Raw genomic sequence first — 25699 nt, 5'->3', positions numbered from 1 at the left:
GATTCCTCTTGATGCCCCCTTTCATTAGAGGTCTCATTGATGACTGTATGTTGAAGTGTTCTGGAGTTATAGCTTATTGAAGTTATAAAAAGTGGCCATTTGGAGACCCCAAAGGACCACTTTGGGGAGCATATGAACATACTTACAGTAAAGCCCTCATAGAACAATAATTTTGGCTGCTATTGTCACCTAATTTTAACTGGCTAAGGCTTCATGCTACTGCTACATTTGATTTTCCAGTCTATATTTCCTTCTCTCCATGTGCAGCATATTGACAAAATAGAAGAAAAATTCAGGCGAAGGAAAAAAACTTACATTTCCTTGTGTTCCAACTTCAATAAATTTATGCTGGTTACAGTTACAATACTTTTGAAAGCTCAGGGTAAAACTTAAGTGTTATCTTTATAAAAAGACCATGCTTTTGAATGTACTCCACAGGGTTCAAGAACAGCATCTAATTTAATTTGGGTATGTCTTTTTTAGGTGTTTTTGGCATTTTAGGGGGTGACTGTTAAGGAGTTAAAGATGGCTGTGCCCAGTACCACCCGTAGTCCATTATTGTCTTTATTATATTTCTTTGTCATACATTTTTTTCCCATCAAGTTGTTGAGCAGCTTATTATTATTTTTGGTGACAATAGTGCACATTTTTACAATGGGTTTGTGATTTTCTCATTCATTCATTCATTCATTCATTCTCCAAACTTGGTCCGATTAAGGGTTGTGGGAAAGCTGGAGCATATCCCAACAATCATTAGGCTAGAGACAGGGGTACACCCTGGACAGGTCACCAGTCCATCACAGTGATTTCTCACAAATTGTCTATTTTGGTAGCGTATTTCATGTCTCAGTTAGTGCAACTGAAATTGTATCTGTTACTGATATCCCTCACTCAAGCACTATGAATTACAAGCCAACTACAATGCACCACAATCCAATGGGAAACTACTTCCTCCAATGCTACTGTCAGCATTTCCTTGCTAATAAACAATAAAGGGAATATCTGCCCCAGTAGGTCACTAGCCTAGACGTTGACTTTGTCAATGCTAATGACTGGCATTTCCTTGCTAATTGACCAGAGAGTGTGTATCTAACCTTTAAATAACTAACTAGCTTAGGAAAGCTAGCCTATAGCCTTTTCACCACTACGACTTGCATTGCCTTGCTAACAGATAAAAGAAGTATCTTCTAATCCAAATGACAACTATTTTAAGGTAGCTAACTGCTCGCCTTTCCCATGCTAACCCCAGCATCTTCTTGCCACTAGAACAACAAGAAAAAGGGACTTTCTTAACCAGTAGTTCACCAACCCAGAGAATAATTGATAAGTTATCATTAATCTGATCACTAGCTGTCTTTAGTGTGGATAAAGCCTCCTACTAAAACAAATTAGTCATCTCCACATACTCAATAGTCTTATCTTTGGCCCTTTACTGCATCATACACCTCATGTACAGTCAATACCAGGAAGTCTCTGTATGTTAAGCTGACGAGACCTTCCAGGACTGATTGTCCACCTCTGTTTACTGAGTCAGTGGTTAGCAGGATATAGTTTGGCTTTAGAAGAACTCCAAATCATGCATTCACAAGTATTTGGTGAACAAGTAGGAATAAAATTAAAGCTGTGGGTTCTTCAAGTGTTTAGCTCATGTTTTATATGATCAGTTTGTCTGTTTTCTCCCCAAATTACAGGAACATTCAAGAGGACAACTCCAATCAGGGACCAACCACACAATATCAGAACATTTTCTCGTCCAGGTTTGTTAAACTTACCTGAAGTTTGCTCTCCAAGGCAGCGGTGGCACTGTCTCCACTGTTCTCATCCACCACCACCACCATGTGGGTCAGCGAATTGACCCTCACCTGTTCCAGTTCCAGATCCTCCTGGAGGAGCTGCAGCAAACACACAAACACACAAATATATGAAAAACTAAAGATTGTACAAATGTAGTAGTTGAATATGGATGTGATTAAATGGAGAAAAATTGTTAATTTTCTTTTTCAGATAGTCTGTTAATGTTTTCATAGGTATAAAAAAAATTACATTTGACAAGACATGACATGTATTGCAATACAGGAACAACAATATAATATATTGCAGTAATATTAGCAATACGATATATACCAATTTTTTTTTATTAGAATTCACAGCACAGTAAACTTTCAAAGCTTTTACATGCTGGACATCAACAGAGGGATCCACATTTCACTACAGGACAAATAAAGCTCAAGATGAAAAAAATCTGCCTCATCAGAAACAAGCGGACAAGTCAGTGGACTGCTTTGCTTAACAAGCAACAGTACAATAAAATCATCTTGACTTGATGACTTTCAGTGTTTTGAAGTGGTCTTCGCAGGTCTCCAGACGTGCTGGTGGTCTTTCAAAGTATTTCTTTCAGTAGTCAACAGATTTTTATTAACTCATCATTAGTGTACTTCTTGTATCAGATACCTTTCCAAAGACTTGCTTTTGAAGCTTCTCAAAAAAATACCAACGATGACACAAAATTACTAAAAATCTAAATTATTCAAGGAAAAAAAGTATACAAACAAAAGACAGATATAGTGATGTCAAGGAGGAAAACATCATGTTTGAGAGTAGAAATAATGACCAGATGTTACTCTTTGTCTTGGTTACAGCTAGTCATGACTAGCAACATCAGGAAAATGTAAAGTTTTCATTGTTTTTGAAAAAAACACATCAAACAAAACCATGAATTATTTTTCCATGTGAGTTTAAAAACCTGAAAATATCTGGAAAGCTGCCAAGAACACGCTGATGAAATTATCCAAATACTGAGGCAATGAGATACAGTACTTTCTTTTTCAAAATAGGAAACACTTGAACATCCTTTACAAAAGGAGAGTTCAAGTATCTCCAGGTTGGTTATTTTCATAGATAAACATGTTTTATTCTTCATCACAGCAAAGAAGAACTGAAAGTGCATTTGAATTCTTAAGGAAGTGTGGGCCTTATAATTTCTCCATGTTATCTGTCCTTAAAGTGCACTCCATTAGAAAATAAAAACATGGAAGGTCACAAGACCTTAACTTTAAGTATATGATTATACCATCTGTCTTGTCTTTTCCTTTTCTTTGTATGGGTGCATCTGTGAGGATCAATTTCCTGAATCAGCCTTTACACTATCCATCCATTAATAACGACCTGCTGTCTGCTTGCTTTGCTCACTTTTCTGCAGCTTCTCTCAGCTTGTTTTCTACTGTTGGTCACTTTCGCCACTCAAAATGAGAAAAAGAATCAGTTTTCAAAAGTTGTATAATGTAAAAACGTAATGAATTCCTCCTTTCTGAAATGAGTCAACGTTCTGCGTTCACCTCTCTCTGTGTGCCATTCCACAGGTATCTATTGTCCCAATCCTAAAATAGTTTAATGAAAATCCCAAATGAACCTGATGTTGTTGTGGTTGTTCAGTTATCCGCTGAACACCAAAACACATCCAAACAGGCAAGTAAGGCTAAATCTAATCCAGTACATCAGTGCTTGTTAGCTTCTCCAATGCTAATACACTCTCAAAAATAGAGGTACAAGATAAGGACATTTCTGTACCTATAGGTACATTTTAAAGAAATGTTCTCTCAAAAGTACAATACTGGTCTTTAAGAGACCAGAAGCACACCTTCAGAGTATGAAAAAGAGTTCAAAGTGACATAAAGTACAAATTTGTACCATTTTGACCATAAGGGTACCTGCAGCATTGAAAAATGTAATGTTAATGGCTGTAATGTTACAAACTAGAGCAGAGTTGAGTGATGACAGAAGTACTACTTAACAGTCATTTACTACACCAGACAATGAAGGTCAGATGCTGCAAACTAAGTGTATGGCTGGTCAGTATTTTGAGTTTTTGAAGATTTTTTCTAGATTAAAGATAAGATAATATTGCTAGGTGGACCAGGCCTAATGCTGTGGAAAACATAAAAAACATAACTTGAAAAGGTGAGGTTGAACTTGATAAGGTACAAAAATAGACCAGAACTGAAGGGTACAGAAATGTCTCTCAAAAGAGTACACCCCCAGTGACAAGCATTTGTACCTTTTCAGGTACAAGCTGGTACCTCTATTTTTGAGTGTGTACCAGCATTTCGTTGCTAACAAAAAGCAGAGTGAATATTTAAAATAGTAGGTCACTAGCCGAGAGAAGATAAACATTAGCCTCTAGTATGATCATATCCAAATTTTCTTGCTAATAGACAACAGAGTATCTCAGTCAGTCATGCTAATTATCAGCCACTCTAACATTAACATCAACATTTTTTGCTAATAAATAGCAGTGGGAGTATATAATCCAGTAAGTCACTCGATAAAGAAAATAAACATAAACCTATACAATGCTAGCACTAGCATTTTGTATCTAACCAATTTACATCAATTTAGGTTTGCCAGTTATTAGCTGTTTAAATGCTAACACCAGCATGACCTAAATAATACATAGTACTGGGAGTATATAATGCAAACAGTCACAAACCTAGCGAAGCGAAGCATTAGCCGGTATTATACTAAGATCAGTATTTAGAGATAACTAAGGCACTATCCAATCAGTCGCTAACCTTGAGAAGACAGACTTTAGCCTTTCGAGGGCTAATACCAGAATTTTCCTGCTAACAGACAACATAGAGAATCTAATGCAGAATTTTACCTATTTTGGCATGCTAGATATTAGCCTCTTTAAAGCTAAAACCAGCATGTTGTTGTGTTCACTAGCCTGTACAAGCTAAACATTATAATGCTCATAACCAGAGTTTTGTTACTAACAAACAGAGTATCTAATTCAGTGGGTAACTAATTTTGAAATGCAAGTTATTAGCATTGCTAATGGTAACACCATCGTGTCCATGCTCAAAGATGTTCTCATAAGTGCCTGAGAGATGATGTCACTCCCACTCAATTAAGATTTCTGCTGCACAAGCTAGGAAAAAAAAACCAGATGGCTCCAAAATAGAACATTTCTGAGCATCTACAATTATGCTGCATAAAAGTAGAAAATCAGAAACAGCAGTAAAACCTGCACCATTAGAGCACCAGCCAACATAGGCAATATGACTGATAAACAAAACACACAAGCATTTCACAAACAACCCCACCGTCCCAACATACATTTAGATACTGAAACAGTATGCAGAGCTCTTACGATTAAATATTTAAAGAAGTTTAACATACTAAAGAAAATGTAAAATACATAAATGAAGAAACCAAAACAAAAGGATGTTTGCAAAGGCTCCTCCAGAGTTGTTGTCCTTTCCTGCTTTCTTCTACATGACATTGGCTGTTTAATTTCTCTTTCCACTTAATTAGCAAACTCATTAAAAAGTGTTTTAGAAACGTAATGTTAATGTTATCAGCAAATACATTCATTGTTTATCAGTCCAATGTTCTGTCTTCTCTTCATTTTGTTCTGTTAAAAGAATGAGCATGTCTTCTAACAGATAGTAGGGCTACTAGTAGCATTTTTGGCATTCATATACATGAATTATTTAAACTGGAACTCCCCCCTCTTAATTTTCCCACAGAAGTTCTTCCACAAGCTTCAACTGGTCAACAACTCTGTTGCGTGTATCATGACCAAAACCCCATCATCCCATCACATCACTCCCATCCTGCTGCAGCTTCACTGACTCCCAAAGAATCAACCAGGAACTCTGCCATCCATCACCTCTCAGGTCAAGTTGTATTTCACTGGTGAGATGAAGTTCAAAAGAGCTTCGACCTGTTAACAGAAGCAGCTTGTTCCTCCTTTGATCACATCCCATTTCACACTCTATTCATCACACCCGCTGTTTTGTTCATCACTGTGACATCATCATGAAGTCTGTGGTTCCTTTATAGATGAGCAAAAACACCTGCTGAGTCGTCCAAGCAGTTCTATGATATGAAGTCATATAGAGCGATAAAAGGACGGACAGCTCATAAATTACACTGATGATCATCTTTCAGATCATTTAATTTCTCAGGGAGAAATGAAGGGAGAGCTTTCAGTTGCTCTGTTTCCAAACTCGGGAACTATTTAACCTCGACGTCCACAAAATCTTTCAATCTAGACCCAAGGCCCATGTTTAAAATGCCCTGCTCACTTCAAACCTCACTACACTGTCTCTGTACCTCCTACATGCTGATGTTATCTGTTGTGTCCTTATGATCATGTACTGGGTGGGATTATCCCACCTTGTGTTCCTCCACTTGGTGCTTGACGTCCTCCAGGTCAGGACCAAGTGGCTGAGATCCGATCCTCTTGATTCGTGCTTCTGTTTTGTCCAACCAATCAGTGAGCTGCTGAAGCTGCTGATGCTGCAGGTCCATCAGGACCTCGTGGAGTCTGGAAGTGTGAGACAGATCTGTATTAATAATGTAAAGCAGATGAAGGTTTGCTTATGGGCTCAAAATGAAGGAGGGCAAAGGGATGCGCTGCCATCTTTGCCTGAGTTTCTACAGGTGGGACATACCTGCTCTGTCTCTCCATGCTGGCCACTCTCAGGTGTTCCCACCGGGAATTCAGCAGGTTCATCTGCTCCCTGACTTCTGAGTCCTCCTCTTCGCTCAGGTTTGCCTCCCTCAGCAGGGCAGAACCCGCCCGGAGGACTCGCCCAACACTACCCTGATGTGTCGTCAGCTCCACCATGTAACCCTAGAACAAAGAAAGGTGGAAACATTTCACAAAGAGACACACAGGGATGATATTTTTAAAGAAGAGGCATTTTATCATAATTTCGTGGAAAATATGAATCAACTGTGAATCTGATGCAGCAACATGTCTGTAAAAATGTAGTTCCAGGTTGATGTTTAGCATCGTTAGCATCGCTTGATCTTCTAAAATCTGTCTGTAAACATCTGGGAGGTTATGAAACCAGCTTCTGGAGTTTTAGGAGAGGAATGTTGTTCCATTCTGGTCTGATGCAGGATTCTAGCTGCTCTACAGTCCTGGACAGTGTTGCTGGATTTCTGCTTCCATGATGTTCCAGATGTTTTGTACTGGTGAAAGGTCTGGATTGCAGGCAGACCAGTTCTCCTGTGCCACCATGCTGCTGTGATGGATACAGGATGTGGTTCGGCATGGTCCTGCTGAAATCTGCAAGGTGTTCTCTGAAAGAGACGTTGTCTGGATGGTAGCAGATGTTACTTTTCAGCACTGATGGAGCTTCACAGATGTGGAAGCTGCCCACGCCATCAGCACTAATGCAACCCCATCCCATCAGAGATGCATGATAACAAGCTGGATGCTCCCTCTCCTCTTTAGTCTGCAGGACACGCCGTCCATGCTGTCCACAAACAATTCCACATCTTCACCCAGGTTTCCACTCAGAACATTTTAAATGAGCTTTGGTCCAGAGAAAACAGCGTGTTTCTGGATCATCTTCACATATAATGGAGCCTTAACCTGCATGTGTGGATTTCAGGTTGGACTGTGTTCACAGACAGTCATTTCTGGAATATTCCTGACTGAATTATGTCTGCTTTTAATGCAGACAATCACAAGCATCCAGCCTTGCCCCAGCGTACAGAGATTCCTTCTGATTCTCTAAATGTTTTGATGATAATATACACTGTAGATGGTGTGATCTCCAAAGTCTGAGAAATATTTTTCTGAAACAGTTTCATGATTTTTAGATCCAGTTTGTGTCTGTGTGACTAGTAAAGCTCTGTTCATCTTTCCATCTGAGAGACTCTGCCTCTCTGAAATGCTCCTTTTCTACCCAGTTATGTTACTGACCTGTTGATCATTAACCTAATTAGTTGTCAAACGTTCTTCCAGATGTTACATTTCCAGCCTTTTGTCTAAAAGTTTTACAGCTGTGTTGCTGCAGATCCATATTTTTGTTCAGATGATAAAATGTCTCAGTTTCATCTTCTGACAAGTTGTTTATCTTCTACTGGGAGGACAAAGATGACCTGATGAGTTTTGAAAAATTTTGCATTTTATTTTATTTTCACATTTTACATAGAGGTCTGACTCTTTTTAGATCAACACTGCAGCATACAATATGAAATCTTTATTTAAGAACAACGATAAAACTATTTTCTCTCAGAAAAGTGGACTCCTACCTCATGAGTGTGGAACTGCTCCTTCACTTCCTCCACATTGTTGGAGATGGGTGGCTGGGCCTGGAGCCCGTCCTCAGCTGACAGCAGCCATGTCAAAACCTGATAAAAGCAGAGTCTGGATGAAGAACAAGCAGATTTATTACTTTTTTTCTTACTCTGAGTAAAGATGAGGGTGTGGTACCTCCTCCAGAGAAGCCTGGTAGCTCTCCAGGCTGGTGGAGCCTGGAGGCAGAGGACTGAGGCCCCGCTGGAGCTCCTCCTGGTTCGGACTCAGCAACTGGGAGGGAACCAATAGATGACAGATAAGAGGAGAAGAGACAGCGGTACAGTTTGGGAAGGGGGTGAGGGTAAAACAAGGGGGTGTCATTGTCAGAGGGTTGAGAAGAAGAAAGAAGAAGAAACGAGTAACAAACAAAAACAAATGAAAGGATGAATGAAAGGAGGAAAGATCAGAGGCTTGGACGTGGAAGATAAAAGGGAAGAAAGGCCTTTTGTTGGACATCACAGGAGATGACAAGAGCTTCTGGAGTTCATCCAGAATTCATCTCGTAGCCTCTGATCGGGACACAAACGAGGCTCCATGCCTCGTTTGCTCCATTCTTCTGCTGGTCATTAGGACATGCACTAGGCCTCTGCTGAGGCTCTGTGCCTCATTTGTATCACAACTGCTCCAAAAGTAAGAACTCAGTAATTCCAGCTCATACCTGGATCAATTCTATAACATACAATCAAACCCTTACACGACTTTTTACTCTGTCATGGTTTACACTCAGCTACAAGGCAGCAGCAGCGATCGTACATGAGACTGTAACGTAGAACAAGATTTCACCGCAATAAGGACTAATTACTTTCTGCATTATGTTAGTAGTTTGTTTTATCATTGAGGGGACTCTCTAGGCCCAATTATTTCTGTCGCTTCAGTTTATCGGGATACTCCAAACTGATAGCATCACATAACTCCACACAGCAAGCCCAGATCACCATGCCTCCACTACCGTGTCTGACAGGTGGAATCGGGCGTTTATACTGGTCTTTAGTTTTCCTTCTTATCATTTCTGGGTCAGACTTTAAACGTCAAAAGGAAAATTTGAAAAAAGAAAAGTTTTTTTCCAGCTTTTTTCTGAGTCCCAACATTAAAGCCTTTTAACTGGAGCAAGCTGAAAAGGCATCACCTCAAATGCGATGCACAATAGGTTGGACACGACCTCGTCTCTTCTGGTCTGACAGGAATTATCTTCCACTGGTGATGCTGCCAGTTCGGTTGAGCACCTAAACTACGTGTATGTCCCACTACAGCAGAGGTGTCCAGCTCCGGTCCTTGAGGGCCAGAATCCTGCAAGTTTTCTATGTATCCCTGCTCAGATACACCTGATTCAAATTAATTAGTAGTACAGCTTAATCAGTTGTGCACGTCATTGGCTGTTTGATCCATTTAGTGGAAGCTAGATGTGTTGGAACAGGAATACATGGGAAACCTGCAGGACAGCGGCCCTCGAGGACCGACTTTGGACACCCCTGCACTACAGGATGCTGGTTCGGCAGAGGTGGGCTGGAAAAAGCAGCAGCCCTGCCGCAGAATTCAGTTTCCATGTGACATGGCCTGTCGATCAGCTTACACGGTTCTTTAATGACCTGACTCTCAGGCCTCCACACAAGGACGCAGGATGAGGAAACCTTATACACACACCTCAAACTTTATTCATTTACTTGTCTTTATGCCTGTTCTTCTTCCTGTGTTGTAACCAGGGACAGGAGCCTTAGCTAGCTAACTGTATCCATGGCATCTGCTTTATATAATTATAGGAAGCAATGTTTTATTTGTTTCTTGTAAATTAACATGTAAATAAATCACTAAAAGTCTTAAGTCGTAACCCCTTCTTGCCTGCATGCACTCTTCTGTGCACGGTGCATTATGTACATGGATGGTGTTTACGTGGGACTTTCACTTCCCTTCTTGTGAACCTGGAAGAGTTACGAGCCATGTTGGAAATGAAATGTGGCAAAGAGGACTACTTTCCAGCCAGGTGAGAACACATTCTGGACCGAAAAATCACCCTGGGGCCAAATATTCAAGAAGTAAACTGGAATTTTTCTTCTTAGAATTTAAAACTGCCTAAATGAGGTCTGCCCACAGCAACGTATTCCCCATCTGTTACTGTGTCTGGGCATCGGAAATGCCAAACACGAGGCCAAGAAAGAGAAAATCTAAACATTCCTCTGCTGCGGTTGTTTTTACCAGCAGGAAGACAGATACTCCAGCTAGCTTTGACTTTGGGTATTAACCAAGCAGAGCTGATAAGAACATTTAAAAACACTATTTTATACAAACCCAAAGCACTGAGGTCATAAAAGCTAATGAAGCCATAAAACTTGGCCTTCCTCGTGCTTCAGGAGCAGCAAAACTTTCAGTTAAAACTCTCCTCAACCAACTTCCAACACGAAGATGAAGATGATGCAGAGACAGCTCTGTATAATGTCTTATAAAACCTTTTAAGACCGACTGGTACGGAAGTCATCCGGCTCTATACGTGACAGAAATTTCACCATTTTTAAGCTGCTTTTTAGCCAGTGTGGAAAGGAAAACATGAACATGAGTAAGATACAAACATTTTCCTGCTCAGCTGGGCAAAAGTAAAGAGGAAATAGAGATTAGTTTGACCATACACTCAGGTAAGGTCAGTTACATACCTGCTTTTTAGCCTCACATTCACGTAATTGTTTACATTTCTGATGGTGAAGTATGTTTGATACCGGAGGATGCCACTGGGGGGCGCAGACCGCATAGAGTTGCTGTACATTCTGTAAACTAAGCTCGCCATGACATTGCTTCTAACGCCATCGACCAGGTTGCCTTAAAGTCAAAATGATTCCTACACCGACGCTAGTGGCTACTTATGTATCGTAACTTACAAACATTAGTTTCTGAAGTCGTAGAGAACGCTTCACACAGACACAAGATGCGCAATGCAGCCATGATAAACACACCCCCTAAATCACAGCAACTGTATTCTCTGTCTTAAGGCCCATTTCTGCTCTCTTACCAATGTAAATGCTGACGTTCATTTCAAATGTTGTCACGCCCCACGCGTTTTTTATGTTGTCATGGTTGTTAAGTCAGTTCATCCACTAGTGGGCAGTGCTGAGTTCAGAGTTCATGTCCAGTTGACACCAGTTGCTAGCGGTAAGACACCACTATAAAGTTAATTACAACCAACACCAGAGGAAGAAGAAGAAAACTACAGAGGTTTTTGCTGTTTTTAAACATCTATTCTTTCCATTTGGAGGTTTCTTCATAATCTTCTTTCTGTTCTTCTTCTTCTTCTCTGGTTTGTTCCTTTCATTTTTTGTGTCAGCTATGAAACTCAACACTGTACTGTGATTTCTGGTGTAATCACTTTGTTTTCTGCCTAAATCGACAGATAGATAAGCCTGTTGACGACTGACCAAATTACTTGAGGAACCGACGAAAATGTCCATCTGTCTGCATATCCTTCTTAAACTTTAGTCTGAAATGTCTAAAGGTCATGTGATGGGCATGTAAAATACACTGATTCACTAATCAACAAACATCAATACTCTAATCATTGATAAGACTCGTTAGGGTGGCGCTACTGGCTTCCCAAAGTGCAGCCTGTTTGTTGGGGGACTACAAGAACTACAAGAGATAAACATCCCATAAGAGTTCAGTAGTTTCATTTCTCCGATGTTAAGAAGAAAATAAGAAGAAAGTTCTCATTAATAGTAAGGTCTGGTCTACTCTGAAAGCACAAACATTCCCCGCCTATCATGGCGAGACAGTTCCAACTGAACCGAACCAAACCAGTGGAAAAAAGCTTCACTACGGGGAACATCTGTGAGATTTGTTTTACTTGTGTTACTGGTGAAGAGTACACAAAGACGGCACACAGCACAAATGAAAAACGTTTCGGGCTACCCTAAAAAACAATGCAATGATGTTGGGAAACCCGTTTTAGATTGTAGGACAATATGTGAACATTATCTCTGCAAAGACAGTGTCTGATACGGAGAAGCAGAACAAAGTCAACACCCAAGCTGGAGGACCTCAGTTTTATGTTTTCATTCTTATTCCGTAACCAGCAGGGTCAAAACTTTCAGCAAGAGCAGAACATAAACACCCAGAATTAGCATTATGTTTAAGGGGATGTAAGGGATTCTGTGTGTTATGTTTCAGGACTTATAAGGAGATAAACTGGTGAAGTTATTTAATAGAAAATAAAATTAATTTGAGTTCCCTTAAACTGTAAAAGAAAAGGCATCTGTTTTACTAAAAATGTAAAAGGGAAGACAAACACGTTGCCAGGGTGGAGTTCAACAATATTGCATTCAATATGAACATTTTCATTAAAAACACATCAAACATAATGCAGCTAATGGACACTGTAAAAAATGTCCACCTTAACAAGTCTTGCACTTTTAATTTTTCTACATTTTTAACCGTTACATTTTACAGTGTAAAATAAACCAAATAATCAGAGCATGAGAATGAAAAGTAAATGTTTTGACTTGTTGTGGGCATTTTTCACAGAAAAAACACAATGGCAGACAAAACAACATGTGTTCAGCCAAAACATGCAGACATGTGTTTGGCTTAAAGTGTTAGCATGGCAAGACACGGACCTGATCAGTAAAACGCCTCCTCTTTTGCTCTGGCGACTTGACATATGCAGCCTGGGTGAAGGCATAGCTTTTATAACGAGGCTGAGGAGAGGGGCTCTGCACTCGCCCCTGAGCCACATTCACTGTGATCTGAGAGGAAAAGACAGAGGTAGAGGATGGCAGAGAGAAAAGGGAGGAAGAGTTGGCAGGGAGATGAGAAAGGACAGAGGCAAGATGAGGAGATGGGCAGAAGAATGCAAAACAAGAGCGTCAAACATCCAAAAGCAACATGTGCACGAGAGGAAGAAACAGAAGGAGGAGGTGAGTGACAGGTTGCAGGTGACGGCGCAAAATAGAAACAAAGAAGAAGAGAGAAGATGAACAAAGTGAGCTCAGTTTCCAGCCAACTTTACAAACAGAACAAGTAGTACAAAGAGTCAGAGCAGACAGTTTTAGAGGAAGAGGGATGTGTTTGTCTTTTTTTTCTACGTGGTTGGAATCAGTCACCTTTACAAGGTAGAACCTGTAACGATGATGCTTCTCTGGAATGTGCTACACTGAAGAGTGAACTCCGATAGCAGAATGTTACAGGGGCCTCCAGCCTGGAGTTTAACATGTGACTCATTCCAAAGAAGCTCCGTCCCCAGCCAGCACATCCATGTGTGGCCCTTAAGAGCTAAATGTGGCTGCAGGGAAGGGGGTTTGTCCATAGCTTTCACAGTGGTCTCAGCTGTGATTGTCCATATGGGTTTCAAGGTTTCAGTTGGGGCCCAACTTGGTGAGTTACATCATAAATCAGACATTTTTGATTAAACTAAATGTGTGCTGCAGGTTTGCATTTCAGCTCCCATTTTATTTTCTATTTTTATAAATGATTAAAGTAAAGATATTCAAGCTAATGTACACAGGTACGCTGATGATACAATCATTTATACATCTGCTCCCTCTGCAGCACAGGTGGTTGAAAAACTTCAAACTGCATTTCAGTCATTAGAGAAAGTCTTGAATGAACTAAAATTGATTTTTAAATCCCAGAAAACAAAGTTTATGATCTTGTCAGAAGTTATCAAAAATACTGACAAGCTAGAAATCTTAACATCTAATGGAAAGCTAATTGAACAGATGTCTTCCTATAACTATCTGGGAATATGGACTGATGAAAAGCTTTCATTCAGTGTACATATCTCTAATTTAATTAAGAAACTCAAAATTGAGATTGGTTTTTATTTCAGGAATAAATCATGTTTTACACTCTGCAAAGAAAAAATTTGTGGAAGCCACCTTTCTGGCTGTGATTGATTATGTTGACTTACTGTACATGCATGCAGCTTGCTCCACTTTGAGGGACCTTGATTCAGTATCATGCTTCTCTATGTTTTATTCTTAATGCAAAATCTTTTACTCATCATTGCATTCTGTATGGCCTACTTGGTTGGACATCTCTAACTATTGTAGACTACAACATTGGTATATGTTTATCTATAAAGCTCTATGAGGGAAACTTTCAGAATATCTCAGTAACTTTTTGTCAATCAGTTTTTTGCACTTATCTATGTTCCTCGGGTTTAAACAATCTTTGGCAAAACAGCGTTTTCTTACCATGCACCATGGTCGTGGAATAATCTCCAAAAGGTTATTAAATTAAAAACATTCATATCCATAAATGATTTCAAGATTATCCAGAGAAATGCATTGGATGTCAATGTTTTTCTTCAAAAGTCATCTCTGGCATTTTATTTAATCCAATTCTGTATTTAATTCAGTGTTTGTTTTATATTTGTTTTATATAGTTTTAACTCTGTGTGGCTGCTGCCTTGGCCAAGTCTCCCTTGCCAAATTTGAGCTATCTCACATGAACTGGGCAAACTCTGTAGATCCCATGTGGTTTCAGCTACATGGACCCACATGTGAAGCCCATGTGGGCGGCATGAGCCCCCATGAGGGTTGTAGGTGGGCTAAGTGGGGATGGGGAGTCCATGTGGGCCCCAGCTGAGACCCCGTCAGAAGCAACTAGGAACTAATTTGGGCAAACAGGTGAGGTCAACATGGAAACAGCAGAAAAACCAACGTGGGACCCCTATCTGCAGCCCACATCTAACCCGTTTGGGCCCCATGCTGGCTGGGGCCCTTACCAGTTCTACTGGTTTAGAAGAATAATCAGGCTTTCCAACCAGTATAACAAACTAACTGGTTTTATTTGAGAGAATAAATCTACCAAACACAAATTTGCTTTTGTGCTACTTAAACTGCAAAAGGCATAGAAAAAGCAGAAATATTTACATGTGTTGATAAAAGTCCGTACAGCTTTTGTCTAAAGCAGATCAGCTTCCAGAAAGTGTTTCATTTAGAAGCTCAAAGACTTTCCTATGGATGTTTGGTCAACTATGGCATCAGCTGCTGGGTCACAAAGGCAAGAGAGAAGTGTCCTGTACTGCATTGATCCCCAGAACAATTAGACTATCTATTGATCTCTATTTGTTCATTGGGGTGATAAACCAGTTAAACATTAATGAACAAATAACTATAATATAACAGAACTTTTCGCACTGGTCTGCCATTGACTGGAAGGAATTGCTTTTCCATCTCTGCTGATTGTGTTTAGTAAATGTGTCTTTGGATGGAAACCAGGCTGTGGATGCGGATAGACAGACGAAAAGACACAGATGCATGATGTAGAGGATACAAACAGCAGCACAAAGCAGATGCTCTCCAGTCCTTCCGCATCCACACCATCCCCATCCAGACGCCATTCCCAACACCTCCCAACAGGCCCAGCTGAACGCTGTGGTTTTGCTCCAGGGGAACGATGACTTAATGTTGTGGTGCAGCCATGCTGCCTCCAACAGCATGGAGCTGGATGCGAGCAGCTCAGTAGCGCCACCTTTAGTTTGTTAGATGGGACTGACAGGAGTAAAGCTACAGGTGGACATGTAGCTCTTTATTTTTCTTTATTTTTTTTTATGCATTATTAAGTTAAACTTTATAAACTAAGAGTTCACATTTATCCTATGATCATAAGTTTTGGGACACATTCCAAATACATTCAAATGGAATGTGTCCCAAAATTTATGTAACCTGTAGTTAACGTCTGGATTTCAGGCCTCATTCACCAACATCTTCATGTGAAGTTTCAAAATAAAATTCACCATCTGCTTCAGGAATATGTTCACAGGCCATGACAGTGTTTGTGTGTTTGATTTTACATTAATGACCCATCGGGAAGTGCCAGCTGGCCCTAATTTATAGGTAAATGCCAGGAAATGACCATATAAGGTAATGAGACTGAAGGCAGTGTGCAGACAGACAGAATGATTAAAATAAACAGAATGCCACAAGAATGAATAAAAATAAATAAAATGTCCAGTGAAACCGGTTTGTCTTCATTCTTAAAGTAATAATTTGGTTAAAAACATCATTCATTGAAATTTAAATATCTGAAAGCAGAATTATGTGTGAGTGGGTCAATAATTCCTTCTGAACCTGGACATCAGGGTGAAGTCTGGTCCATGAAGGCATCAGGACCAACATACTTGTGGTGTTGTGGATAAAATGTTACGTTAAATGATCATCCTTCTACGGTTTGTCTGTCCAAACACAACTGTATCCTTGAAGATGCAGCTGTGATGAAATGAGCAGATCTGATTAAATAAAACTTTCAGGTGAGACTTAAAGTAGTTGCATAACCAATACTCTGCATTTGATACTTTGATATCAGCCATTCAAAATATCGACTTTTTTTGAGTATTGAGATTTCGAGATACCACTCTGCTGATACTAAACATGCCTTTTGTTTTCACTTCAGAGATTTAGGGGATAAATTGTGTGTGAAGCCCAAAGACCGTGTTTTCCTTCTGAGTCATATGATCATGGCAGCCAATCAGATGTCATGATGATGCTGTTAGCGATATAGAGGTTTTGTTTTGATATTTTACTGGTTCCATGGAGGTTTTTGAACATTCTGTTATGTATTTATCACATCTTATTTATCATATTTTGACATAAATTTCCTTCATTTTCTATTTAATAAATGTGAATCATCTCATAATCTGCAGTTGTTTTTATTTTAATATGATTAAACTTGTTTTTGTTTAATTTACTCATCAGTATCATGTTTTATTATTTTAAAAGCATTTCTTTCAGATTTTAATTCATACCCCACAAAACTAATGGAATCGCATCAACAGGAAACATTTGGCATCATCCATCCCTGAAGGTTGGTTAGTAGTGTTACTAGACAGTTAAGGATATAACCTTTAGTTCTTTTTTTTTTTTGTCTTGTCCAGCATTTAAGCAAGCAGACTGATGTTCTGGATGCTGTGTTCTGCTGAGCAAATTTATTTTGCCAAGGGGAACTTTTGTAGATGTAATGATCCCCTTGTATTTCTTGATTCTTATTTTATTTTTCAATTTGTTTTGGATAATAGCTTGTATTACAGAGTTTATGCTGCTGGACCCGACCGGAAAGGACAGGAAAGGGGCAGAAAGAGAACAGAAAAGAGAACATAAAAAAACAAAAAAAAAACAAAAGAAAGAGATCAATGCATACATGTATATGCACATACATACCCACCTACATATATATGTATATACACTCGCACATACATTATATATATACATATATACATACATACATACATATACACATACATACACATGCATACACACACATGTACACATACATGCATACATAAAGATAGATATACATACATACATATACACATACATACACACACATATATACATATATATATATATATATATATACATATATACACATATACATACTCACATACATACACATACATATACACATACACATACACACACATACACATACACTCACACATATGCATACATATATACATATCCATACACATACATACATACACATACACATACACATAAGTACACACACATACCCACCCACACACATAAATGTATACACCCACACAAGCCAACTCTAGATTCGTGGAGAACAAAACCGTTGACAATCATGAGGACCAGAAACTAGCAAGTTAAGTCAAAAAGACAGAAAGAGAGGTACCTGCTGTTAGTGAATAAACTTGCTGGATGACTCAGTGACTGTGACACATGCAGAACATTCATGCAGAACATTCAGAGTGGAACGTGTTTAGAGAAGAGTGATCATGCCAATGTGACCCCGCCTGCCTACAGCTAGAGGAAGGCCAGGAGAACCCAGAGACCCGGGCAACCGACAGTCACCCCCAGGTACAGATCCCAACCCCCCCACTCCAGAGCCAGCCATGCATCTGCCCAGGAGGTGGCGAAGGAGGTGCCCAACCAGAGTCCCCTGCAGTCAGGGGGAACAGGCCCCAGCAGGCCCAGGCCGGCAAGGGCCGATCCCGCCGGGCACCGGCCACCTAGGGCAGACAGAGCGCAGGCCCCAGGGCCCCAAGAGCCCGTGAGCAGCCCCCCGCCCCCGCAGGCAGAGGGCACAGCCCACACCGACGGAGGACCAGGATCCCCAGACCGCCACCCAGCGGCAGCCAGGTCGCACCCCAGCGCACCAGCCGCGCCCCCGGGTACAGGACACCCCCCCCCCCCCCCCCAAACCACACACACATATACATGCATACCACCCCCCCCCCCCCCCCCCCCCCCCCCAACACGCACTCCCCTCACACATATACATGCATACCCCCCCCCCCCCCCCAAACACGCACTCCCCTCTCAACCCCCATCCACACAACCCTCTGCAATCCATGCACATCATCCATCACATATACAACCCCACCCCACCTCTACTCACTCACCCATACCAAGTCACACGAACCCCAATCGCCCCCACACACGCTCACCCCCCCCCACACACGCTCACACCCCGCCACCCCATCCCTCTACTTCTACCCAACCACACATGCCTCACCAAACACCCCTCCACCACCCATAGCCCCCCTCCAAACTTCACCCTCACTCACACATCCCATTCCGCATATACACCCCCCCTACACACACACACACACACACACACACACACACACACACACACACACACACACACACACACACACACACACACACACACACACACACACACACACCCTCACTCCTCCAACACAGGCACACCCCAATACAACCCACGCGCCAACATACCCCTCCACACACACATCTACTCATCCTCACACATCCCTATCCCCTACCCACCTATATCCCCAACCCTAATCCCCCCCCCAGCCATCCCACCATCCATCTGTAACCCCATACACCCACTCCCACACATCCTCACCTCACCCCTCCATCATGTCCCATGTGAGATACCTCAGAGGGGGCAGAGGACAGGATGGCCCCGATCAGGGCCCCCATAATTACCGCCCACCACTCCCAGCGTCCCCCCCACCACCCCACAGATGCAGCCGACCCAGCACCCCCCCAGGGCCGGCGACAACCCTCCTACAGCCAGGCCAGCCCAGACTTAGGCCTAATGGACGGCACTCTTCCCCCACCCGTACCCCCCCCCAGTAAAGCCCCGAGAGCAGGGACATGAGAAGACCCTATCGTCCCTGCCTCCCCCCGCTTATGACTGATTGTGAAGTATGTATTAGTTGCAATTAAAACTGAGGGAAGTGCCACGCGGTGTTGGGAGAGGGACCACCTAAGCAGCCCCGCCCACCATACACCGCATGCTCTTCCCCCTAATCATGTGAGTCGTCAGTGTTTTGGTGTTTGATGTCTAAGTGTAATTAAAACTGGGAGGTGAGCCGAGGCTGGGTGCAGCGATCAAGACCACCTTGATGGCCTTTCTCACCACCCAGCGCCACGTGCACACCTCCCAATACCCTGCCTGTGTGTGATGGGGAGCGGGGAGGAAGAGGGGTTGAGGGATTTAAGTCTGGAGGAAAGTGAGCTTTCCTCCAGAAGGTGAGCCGCCCGCAGCACTGGGCATGCCCCCTACTCCCAGGGCCCCCCAAGGACCAGGACAAGCCGGGGACAGCCATCCCCGTAACCAGAGCCTTCGGCGACTCTAACCAGAGAGTCATCACCGACCCAAGAGGGGACCAACTCACCACATGCAGAACGGGGGGCACGAGGACAAAGAGGAGGCGGGGCGGCAGAAGGGGAATCCCAGACCGATTGTCCACCGCCCCCTCACTCACAGAGGACACCCCCACCTGGGGACATGAAGTCCCCCCTTGTCCACACATCGGCACTTCCCACTGTCTCAGCACACACCTACAGCCACACACACACACACACTTCCAGACACATTCAGGTCCACCCAGCCACCCGTTCAGCCCACCCTTAAAACCATCCTCCTGACCCCCACGTCACATCCAAATCTCCCCCACTCCCATCCATCATATCTACACTTATCCACCAACCTACCACACACATGCACCACCCACTCCCCCATACATACACCCCTGCCCCCCCCCCCCCACACACACACAGACAGCACGCCCCCCCTCCCCCCTCCTCCCCCCCCCCCCCCCCCACACACACCCGTATACATGCACCACCGCCACTCCCCACATACACGCATCACCCCACTCCCCTACACACACGGCACTACCCCCCCCCCACAGACACCACGACACCCCCCCCACACACGCATCATCACACTTCCCCACCCACACACATCCACATACCTATGTACCGCCACCAGTCCTCAACGCACACCCCCTACACACATCCCTCCATACACACTCACATCCCATCCACACTATCAAACACCCCCCACTCAACAAGTCCCAGGTTCGCAACCAGGCACCAGAGCACGTACCTGCCCGCCGCCGCAGCGGCAGGTCCAGGTCAGCCCAGCCCCCCCCCGGCACAAGCCGACCCCCCACCCCCAAGAGACAGGGGACAACCCCGGGCACCGGAGCCCGGGACCCCGCCCAGCCCACCCCACGGCGGCACAGGCGCCCGTTACGGAGTCACGCCCGCCAACCCATCCCCCGCCAGCGACCTCGCCCCGCCGCTGCGCGACAACTCCAGCCGCTGGCCCATCCAGGTCCACAGTAGGGCTAGAAACCTAGCCACTCCAGCAATGGAGCAGTCAAAATCCCCCCCCCAGGAGCCCACCACAGACCCACAGCCCCCAGAGAACCCCAACCGGCCACCAACCCCGAGCGCAATAAGGTCACATTCTCCCCCCATACTAAGTGATGGAGCTGATCACAGGGGACCAGAGGGAATAAAGTTCAGCTGACTGATCTCTTGAGGAGGCAGACATCATCTCGACACTGATGTGATCTAATAAGAGATTTCTGAACTGCTGGATACACAGACTTTGTTTGCTTTTCCAGTTTAGAAGGATAGTTTTCTTTGCAATACATAAACTGGTGAGGATTAAGTTTGCAGAATTAAATTCTATGTTAATTTCACCCAAGTAACCCAGTAGGCCCAGTTTGGGGTTTGTAGGGATGTTACATTTGAAGCAATTTGACAGATCTTTACATACCTGAAACCAGAATTCCTGGACAGGTGGGCAAGACCACAAAGCATGGTAGTAGCTGTCAGTCGTGTTGCCAGTGCAGTGTGGACAGATGTTTGATTGTGACAGACCCATCCTGAACATCCTGTGTCCTGTATAATGAGTTCTATGCAGAATTTTAAATTGTATTAGTTGCATGTTTGAATTCTTAGTCATTGTAAATGTATTTGAACAGATTTGTGACCATTCATTTTGGTCAAAGTTACTGGATAAGTCTGCTTCCCATTTAGAAGTTGGGAGACATATGGAATCGTCTAGCTTTGATAGTAATCTATATATTTTGGATAACAGTTTCGGGGCATTGAGATTTAAGAATTCTGCAGCCCTGATAGGTAGCTGCAAGTTTAATTGATCAGGGGTGTATTTCTTACCTATAATAGATTTAAGTTGGTGGTATTCTAAGAATTTTGTGCTGCTGATTTCATATCGTGAAGTAATTGTATCAAAAGGGAGAAAGTTCCCATTTTCTATTAAATGTTCTAACTGTTTTATTCCTTTATTCTTCCACTGAGGGAAGTTTATCATTTTCCGGTTTTGCTGGATGTCGGGATTGTTCCAAATAGGTGTAAGTTTGCATGGAATAAGCAAGGATTTGGTTAGTTTAAGAAATTCCCACCAGGCCATTAGTGAGGAGCTGATATTAATGCTTTTAAAGCATTTTTGGCGTTTGACAGCTGTGCTGATAAATGGCAGGTCTGAAATTGCCATATCCTCACACATAGCTTCTTCTATATTAAGCCATGGTTCATCTAGATAGCTAGGTTTAAGCCATTTAGAGATGTATTGTAGTCTATTGCTTATAAAGTAATTTTGGAAATTAGGCAAGTCTAAGCCACCGCTATCTTTAGTCTTCTGGAGTGTTTTTAGACTAATCCGTGGTGGTTTGTCTTTCCAGAGAAATCTAGTAACATTAGAGTCCAGCGATTTAAACCAGGTGGAGGGAGGTTTAATGGGGATCATTGAAAACAGATAATTGATTTTAGGTAGAATCATCATTTTTATAGTTGCAACTCTTCCCATTAGTGATATGGGTAAAGATTTCCACCGTGTGAGATCGTCCTCAATTGTTTTTAGTAGAGGGACATAATTTAGCTTTATAAGGTCTGACAGTCTGGGTGAGATGTTTATTCCCAAGTATCTAATATCTCCTGACTGTAAAGCAGTGTCAGGAGTATTATGGAAGGAACAGTTGATGGGTAGAACGGTGGTTTTAGACCAATTAATGGAATATTCAGAAATTGATGAGAATTTATTGATGAGTGCGATTGTCTGACAGATGGATGATTGTGAATTTTGAAGGAAAAGTAATACATCATCAGCATAAAGACTGGTCTTATGCTCCATATTTCTACAGTTAATGCCTTTAATGTCTTTGTTTTGTCTAATGCTAGCTGCTAAGGGTTCAATAAAGATTGCAAAAAGTGAGGGGGAGAGTGGACAGCCTTGTCTGGTGCCTCTCTGCAATCTGAAGCTGTGAGAAGTTTGATCATTTGTCCTGACGCATGCATTTGGATTGCTATACAGTATCTTTATCCAGTCGATAAACGATGAGCCAAACCCGAATTTTCTTAATGTTGCAAATAAGAATTTCCAGTTCACCCTGTCAGATGCTTTTTCAGCATCTAGAGAGATTATTGTAGTTTCCAGGTTATGTATGGTGGCATAATCAATTAGATTTATTAGTCTGCGCGTATTAGTGGTGGAATGTCGTCCCTTGATAAATCCTGTTTGATCAGGATGTATGATAAGTGGAGTTATTTTTTCTAGTCTTGTAGCAAGCACTTTACTGATTATTTTAAGATCTACGTTCATTAGTGATATTGGACGATAACCTTTAGTTCTGAATGAAACTATTCCTGACGCATCAGTAATTCATTTGTCAGCTTGCTAAGGTGTGTGCTTACAGAGTTGCCTCCTGATGGGAAGCAGGACCCCACATCCAGCAGGTGGATCTGGAGTCTCAGCTGACGTTTCTGGAACGATGCTACTGAGGTTGAGGGAAGAGATCTGGTTTATTGCATACGTGTGCCATTCATTGCATCGATGCTTTTAGGAAGACCAGAATATAATTAAATTGGTCTTGAGGTATAATGTGATTTTCCCAGATGGAATGTATGATTTTAGGACACAATTTGCAGTATTTTACATTTTTTTTCCAGAATAACTAAATTGTAAATGACAAAGTTTTTTAAGAAGTTCTGTTTCTTCTTGTATATGAATGAGCTGAACACAAGGGAAAAAAATTTACTTTGTTTAATCACGTCAGAATTCAGATGTTTGTAAAAGTGGAGTATTTCCCACCTAGAAACAAAGATATGAAAACATCGGTAAACGACATGATTCTCATAAAAGACTTAAAATGGTTGGTGAATGAGATGGCCTGTTGTCAAACTCCAGCAGAAAGATTTGTTTTGAACAACTAAAACACCAAGACAACTATTAATTGTACCAAGACCCTGACACGTCTACTTCAAATATTTCATCAAAATAATTCCCATGGTAATATTTCTATTAAGTCAAGGTCAAATCAATGTGAACATTCACATCAGTAAAAAGAATTCCATCCAGCAATTTTGTGAGTTTTATTATTTTTTTTTACAACTGAGGTAGATTTTTCTTAATATTCCCATCCAACAGATATATAATCGTCCATCCATCCATCTTCTACCGCCTATCCGGGGTTGGGTTGTGGGGCAGAAGCTTAAGCAGGGTAGCCCAGACTTCCCTCTTCCCAGCCACATTTCCCAACTCTGCGGGGGGGGTCCCAAGGCATTTCCAGGCCAGCCGAGAGAGATACAATCCCACCAGCGTGTCCTGGGTCTCCCCTGCAGGAATGTGCCTAGAACACCTCACTAGGGAGGCATCCTAACCAGATGCCCGAGTCACCTCAACTGGCTCATCTCGATGTGGAGAAGCAGTGGCTCTACTCTGAGCTCCTCCCGGATGACCAAGCTCCTCACCTTAGAATCCGCTCATTTCAACTCATTTCAGTCGCCTGTATACGCCATCTCGTTCTTTTGGTCATGACCCACAGCTCATGACCATAGGTGAGAGTAGGAACATAGATGGACTGGTAAATCGAGAGCTTCGCCTTCTGGCTCAGCTTCTTCTTCACCACAACAGATCAGTGCAGAGTCCACATTACTGCAGACGCCGCACTGATCATCCTTCCCTCACTTGTAAACAAGACCCTGAGACATTTAAACTCCTCGACTGGAGGCAGGACCTCACTGGGACCCAGAGAAGACACCAATTTCCAGCTGAGGACCATGGTCTCAAATTTAGAGGTGCGGATTCTAATCCCAGCCGCTTCACAATCGGTTACGACTCGTTGAGTAGATGGATAACTGTATGAATGAAAAAATCTCATCTGTGTAAAGACTTAAAAACATCCTGGAATATAATTTTGAGAGTCCTGGCCTCTCCTAAACTGGTCCAAGAACAGAATGCAAAGAATCTGCATTTGAATCTGCGTTTGAACAAAAGACAATTTTTTGTGAAACTTAAAGAACAAAAAGAGTGAGGAATTCAGTCTGAATGATCCAGGAGAAATCCCTGCTTCGTTTATTGGACCACTGAATAATGCAGATAAGTTACAGCTTCAGCCTGACACCAGTAATCCCTTGGAGTGGGCAAGCATTGCTGCCCACCTCCAGCAGAAAAGAAGCCAAAAGCTGTGAGAAGTAGTTCCAAGCTCCCAAGGATTAGTGCAATAAGAGAGGAGGGGGACCCACACAGCTTAGAAGTGCTGAAGATACGTGACAACACCAACAAAGATCACTGGGACGGAACACGATGATGAGGAGGTATGATTTCTCTAAAAGTCTGTCTCTGTATCTAACACAGACAAACTTTTTTATCAGCAAACAAACGTTTTGGATGCACAAACACATCAAGAATAACCGACGTTGAGACTACTCGCTGTAAAGTGGGAGTTCTGTGTTTCCAACCTGCTGAGAGAAACGCTGCTGGGTCTGGATCTGGTAGTGCTCCTCCGTTGTGACTCGGTTAAAGTTGGCGGCTGTCGCTGCGGGCAGCGTCTCCACTTCCTGAATGGCTTCCATGGAAACGATTTGGGGAAGCACCTGGAAGAGTGACGTAACGTACATGATGATGCTCTTCTTGTCAGGATGGGAAACGGCCACATCTGCAGAGCAGAGTAGAAGAGAGACAGTTTGTTGAGGACTAAAGCTTGTTGCAAACTCCACATGAAGCCACAACTTTGTTCTCGGGGTCAAAAGAACAAGATAAAAGTTGGTTTTGATTCAGTCAGCTCATTCTCCATGAGAAGCTCTGTGGACTATGACACAGTTACTATGTGGACTCCATGGAATATGACACGGACACAGCTATTTCATATTTAATAAGAAACTTCGTATGTAGTAAGGTGGGGTTGTGCAGCTGACGGGACCCATGTCTTTAAATGTTACATGTGTTTGACACATTTTCATACTATCTTACCACCTGATCAGCTGTTTATGAAAACTACGTGTTCAGACGGCATCTGCAAAACTGTGGAAGCGACAACTATACGGTTAATGCTTTTCCGTGGTAACCACGCCCCCCCTGACG

General features: G+C 42.4%; 1 protein-coding gene across 4 annotated transcripts in view; it reads right to left on the bottom strand.

Moving 5' to 3' along the window:
* dmd (dystrophin) overlaps nt 1-25699 on the bottom strand; it is a 243822-nt gene that overhangs the window by 107625 nt on the left and 110498 nt on the right. For 3 of the 4 annotated variants that reach the window (XM_079264012.1, XM_079264016.1, XM_079264013.1), the window contains exons 9-15: nt 25078-25274; nt 12694-12822; nt 8237-8332; nt 8056-8154; nt 6459-6640; nt 6181-6331; nt 1773-1892 (exon numbers count right to left, since the gene is read on the bottom strand). In XM_079264012.1, coding sequence (XP_079120138.1) covers nt 1773-1892; nt 6181-6331; nt 6459-6640; nt 8056-8154; nt 8237-8332; nt 12694-12822; nt 25078-25274 — 974 coding nt within the window. The remainder of the gene's footprint in view (nt 1-1772; nt 1893-6180; nt 6332-6458; nt 6641-8055; nt 8155-8236; nt 8333-12693; nt 12823-25077; nt 25275-25699) is intronic. The other variant, XM_079264014.1, reaches the window with a different exon arrangement.

Source organism: Telmatherina bonti (assembly GCF_933228915.1).
Source record: "Telmatherina bonti genome assembly, chromosome: 24".
Lineage (NCBI taxonomy): Eukaryota > Metazoa > Chordata > Actinopteri > Atheriniformes > Telmatherinidae > Telmatherina > Telmatherina bonti.
The sequence above is the reverse complement of the archived record's forward strand: the minus strand, read 5'-3'. Positions and strand labels throughout refer to the sequence as shown.